Consider the following 2,617-nt stretch of genomic DNA (forward strand, 5'->3'; position numbering starts at 1 on the left):
TGGGAGAAGTTCGGGTTTTGCATGTTCCTTCTAGATATCAGTTTGCAGACATTTTCACTAAAGGCCTACCACGAGATTTATTTCTGGATTTTAGGTCCAGTCTTAGCGTACACCCTCCTCCCGCTACGACTGCGGGGGTGTGATAGATATTATATGATTATTATAATATTTGTCGCAGAGTAGGATATAGTTGTATATATTTGTGATATAGTTTGTATTCTTATCGTACTAGGTTTCCTAACAAGATTAGGACTAGTATTGTAACTCTATATATATTATTCAATGGTACACACTCCAACCCAAGGAGTTTTCCCGAAATCTAACACCTTATTATACAAATAATAGCTATCACAGACTTATTTAACATAACCAAGTAACATTTGTCCGATAATTAAGGTGTAAGGTGTGAACAAGGAAAGTAAAAGCCCGGCTCAAACTCGAGTCTTGTTTAGAGTTCACAGTTAGAGTTTTCAAACAAACACAAATGTTGAATATGTTTGACACCTTAAAAAATGAGAAACTTGGAACAAACTCAGCTCTTGATTAGAGCACAATTAAAAATTACTCAAAGGATATAGTACAAGTAGTAATAATTGAATGTTCGTACTAGTACTGCTAATCAAAAATGAATCCAGAGCATGCAGACAAATAGTTCCAAATATAAGTATGTATAGACGCCAGATGTCACCCAGTCTACTACATTGAAACTCACCTATTCAGTCCTCTCACATTACTCCATTATTTTTTTATTTTCCCTTTTTTATTACTCGTATAATTAACAAAACAAAAAGATCCAAAACTCGTGCACCAATCTTATCCGTTTGCATTCCACTATAATTTATTAGAAGAATTAATCAAAAATATACAGATGGAGTATAAATTAATTCGAATATTATAATAATATATGGGTAATTGATTATATCTGATCCAAAATAGTACGAAAATTACACTGTATTTTTCACGAAACAACAGAGATTTCGAAATTCAAAGATTACATCACTTTCTTCTCTATTCTCTGTCGCAAAAATGGATCTTAAATATACTTAATTAAGCTAAATCTAATTAAATTGATAATAAAAAAATAAAAAAAAAACTATACAAAAAAAACCCAGAAAATTCGGTGATCCAAATCGAAATCGGAGCTCCATGGATCCACCCTCATTTTTTCTTTTTCTTTTTTTCCTAAAAATAATACCGAGGAAATTCAAAAAAAACAAAAACTTCCCTTTTTTTTCAATTTTTTTTTCTTCCTCTCATCCCATCGTAATTATAGCTAAGATCCTGAAAAACACCACTAATCAAAGCGGCGCAAAAAAAATAAAAAAGGATCAAGCCAAATCGGACGGTGGAGGTTGGTTAAGATCGATCTCGAGACCTCTGGGAGTTCGACTGTTAAGATCGTGGTTCAAATCAACGACGGAAGACGAGTCGGAATCGCTCTGAGCACCGGACACCGGCGGCGCGTGACGTTCACTCGCCGGCACGTGATGGAACATGTACTGCTGTTGTTGGTTATTGTTGTTGTATTGTTGAAGAAACTGGTGGTGTTGAGGTTGATTTTGCCTCGCAATGGCGTCGAAGTAGAAAAACTGATTTATATTCGCCGGAAAACCAACCGCCGGCGCCGGAGCAACCCTAACTTGTTGAAAAGGAAACCTTACTCCGACCGCCGCAGCTCCGGCGAAGTTTCCGGCGAGGTTAAGATCCAACGGTAGAGATTCAACCATCATCGCCGCCGTTGGTACCGGCTTTTCATGGCTTGAAGATTCCACAGTACTACTCTGACTCGGACTTCGGTTGTTATTACTTAAATTATTGTTGTTGTGTTGGAGGTGGTGGTTGTTGTTGTTGTTGTTGATGTGGTGGTGGTTAGTATTGTTGTTGTGTATTTCGTTAGGAAGTGGGAAATTGGTCTTAGCTTTAGCACCGCGAAAAGCGCGTGCAGCATCATCATAAGCACGCGCGGCCTCCTCAGCAGTATCAAACGTTCCGAGCCAGACACGGCTCTTCTTGGTCGGGTCACGGATCTCCGCGGCGTATCTCCCCCACGGCCGCTTTCGGACACCTCGAAAATGCGTCTCCTTTGCATTAACACCGCCGCCGTTAACCGAATTGACCTTGACACCAATACCACCAGCAGCACCACCGCCGATAATCTTCGGGGCCATGATAATAAAATAAAATCAAAATGTGGTTATTAAAATAGTTTGGGTTTGTATTTAATAAAGAGAAAGAGGGAAAATATAAAGAAGGAAAAGGTGGAAAGGAAGATGAGAAATGGGTAAGGGAGGAAAGGGGAGTTATATAGGAGGGAGAGTGCGGCACAGTCAGCAAGGGATTTGACTGATCTTTGGTTAGCCGCCCACGTAGGAAGGGAAAAGACGGAAATAGGCTTCAATATGTTACGTGGCATTGGAGGCTGTTTCTTAAAACCCGTCAATCGCCTGTAACTCCGCTTTAATTAATTAATTAATTAATTTAATCCACATTATTAATTAATTAATTAATTAATTTAATTGATTAAGATTGAATGAAAGTAAAGGAAATAAAATCACAGCCGTTGGGAGATTCTTTTGGTCTGGTAGTGTTGTGAGGTGGTCTGCTCAATTTGTGCATC

The 2,617-nt window shown here is 38.6% G+C and overlaps 1 protein-coding gene across 1 annotated transcript; it reads right to left on the bottom strand.

Moving 5' to 3' along the window:
- Positions 1-874: 874 nt before the first annotated feature.
- LOC145612135 (uncharacterized) lies at positions 875-2,266 on the bottom strand. Its single transcript, XM_081667508.1, has one exon. It carries the CDS (start codon positions 2,166-2,168, stop codon positions 1,329-1,331), a length of 840 nt encoding a protein of 279 aa, XP_081523634.1. The 5' UTR covers positions 2,169-2,266; the 3' UTR covers positions 875-1,328.
- Between the last annotated feature and the right edge of the window lie 351 nt (positions 2,267-2,617).

This window comes from Chenopodium album, chromosome 24, assembly GCF_948465745.1.
Source record: "Chenopodium album chromosome 24, dcCheAlbu1.1, whole genome shotgun sequence".
NCBI lineage: Eukaryota > Viridiplantae > Streptophyta > Magnoliopsida > Caryophyllales > Amaranthaceae > Chenopodium > Chenopodium album.